This window comes from Cannabis sativa, chromosome 3, assembly GCF_029168945.1.
Source record: "Cannabis sativa cultivar Pink pepper isolate KNU-18-1 chromosome 3, ASM2916894v1, whole genome shotgun sequence".
Taxonomy (NCBI): domain Eukaryota; kingdom Viridiplantae; phylum Streptophyta; class Magnoliopsida; order Rosales; family Cannabaceae; genus Cannabis; species Cannabis sativa.
This window is the reverse complement of record NC_083603.1, coordinates 24,670,181-24,672,117: the sequence shown is the minus strand read 5'-3', so window position 1 is coordinate 24,672,117 and position 1,937 is coordinate 24,670,181. Positions and strand designations below refer to the sequence as shown.

At 42.3% G+C, this 1,937-nt stretch overlaps 1 protein-coding gene across 1 annotated transcript; it reads right to left on the bottom strand.

Annotated features, from left to right (window-relative positions):
- Positions 1–699: 699 nt before the first annotated feature.
- LOC115710951 (uncharacterized) lies at positions 700–1,620 on the bottom strand. Its single transcript, XM_030639298.1, has one exon. It carries the CDS (start codon positions 1,618–1,620, stop codon positions 700–702), a length of 921 nt encoding a protein of 306 aa, XP_030495158.1.
- Between the last annotated feature and the right edge of the window lie 317 nt (positions 1,621–1,937).

Here is a 1,937-nt window from a genome sequence, read left to right as displayed (position 1 = left end):
AGGTATGATCCTTACTCTTTATCGATTTCACCAATATATTATCGACATAAACCTCATCTTTCACCCTATTTGGCTTGCAAACATTTCGTTTACTAGTTGCTAATACGTTTCCCTAGCGTTCTTTAGTCCCAACGGCATGACTTTATAACAATAGAGTCCCATGTTGGTTACAAAGCTTGTATGTTCTTGATCTAGGACGTACAATTTTATCTGGTTATATCCAGAATATGCGTCCATAAACGATATATGCTCGTGCTCAGCACTTGCATCTACTAATTGGTCAATCTGGGGAAGTGGAAAACAGTCTTTTGGTCACGCCTTATTCAGATGGGAGAAGTCAATACAAGTTCTCCAAGTTCTGTTAGGTTTCGGGATGAGAACAGGATTGGCTATCCACGAGGGATAAAACACCTCGTGTATGAAATCGTTGACTAACAACTAGTCAACTTCCTGTTTTAGTGCCCCTTGCCTCTCGGAATCTAAGGGCCTCCCTATCATAATCTTAGGGTCGATCCCTATCATATCCTCATGACTCCAGGCAAATTTATCCTGGTTCCCCTTTAAAAAGCTTATTAATTTCTATTTGAGCTGCTCGTCCAGGTTCTTCCCAATGTACACACATTTTGTGGGATTTCCTGGGTCGAGAATAACCTCTTCCAATTCTTCAATTGGTTTTAGCAGGTTTCTTTCATCTTGAACTCAGGGATCAAGATCTTCTTCTTTCTTCTCGTTTTCTCCTGCCAAGATCGTCATTAACTGATGACTGGCCTTTTTATGATGCAACTCTATGAAATAGCAATCGTGAGCCAGCATCTGGTCGCCACGCACCACTCCCACACCATCTAGTGTTTGGAATTTTAAAGATAGGTGCTTGATCGAACTAACTGTCCCTAGTCCGATCAGTGCTGGACGATCCACCAATAAGTTGTAAGCTGAGGACAGGTTGACAACCAAGAAGTCTTGCATAACAGTAGCAGTTAAAGGTGCCTCGCCTAAAGTTAATGCGAGCTCGATTATGCCAAGGCTAGCGATGCTATCCCCTGTGAATCCGCAAAGATTCACCATACAAGGCCTTAATTTGGCCTTTTCGAGCCCCATTTTCTTTAGAGTCTCCTTATAAATGATATATACCGAGCTCCTATTGTCAATTAACACTCTCTTGATCCTCTTATTTGCGAGTTGAATGGTTATGACCAACAAATCGACATGAGGGTATCTCATGTTCTTCTCGTCTTCCTCTGTGAATGCAATGGGGGGTTCATCAGTTTTCACAATCTTGGAAGGTTCTAGGCCAAAGACAAACTGCTCATTCTTTATCTCCTTCACATATCTTTTTTGGACGTTATTGCTTTCCCCTGCGATATGCGGCCCTCCCGAAATAACCAGGATGTCCTCTCCTTCCACGGGAATAGGTTGTAACCCCTGGTTATTTGGAATATTAGGCTGACTGGGTTGGTTGTATCCCTGGCCCTGTCTCTTCACATACTGTTTAAAATGGCCTCGAGCCATGAGACTCTTTATCTCATCTTTCAATTGGCGACACTCATCGATCGTATGCCCAATATCTTTTTGGAATTTACAATATTTGTTAGGGTCTCTTTTGCTCCTTGAATTCCTCATAGGCTCGGGTTTACCGAAGGCTACCTCCTACTCATGTGCGAGGTAAATATTTTCTCTAGTTTCATTAAGCTCGGTATAAATAGTATACACTGGCACGTATTTCTCATGCTTCTTTTGTTTCTTTCTATCCTTCGACGGTTCCCTAATTTCGTCCTTTCTTTTCAGACCAGAAGCCCCCGAGTTATCAATTCTCGTGGAAGCTGTTCCTATTGAAACATTGCTGGGATTACCTCTTGACCTTGTTTTCAACAAGTTCATTTCCTTTTGGGCTTCTTCCTTCCTGACAAACACCTGAGCCCTCTCGTTGAACTCAGTGA

Coding starts and splice junctions, on each gene's coding strand:
- LOC115710951 (XM_030639298.1), bottom strand. CDS start 1,620: ATGAGGAATTCAAGGAGCAAAAGAGACCCTAACAAATATTGTAAATTC.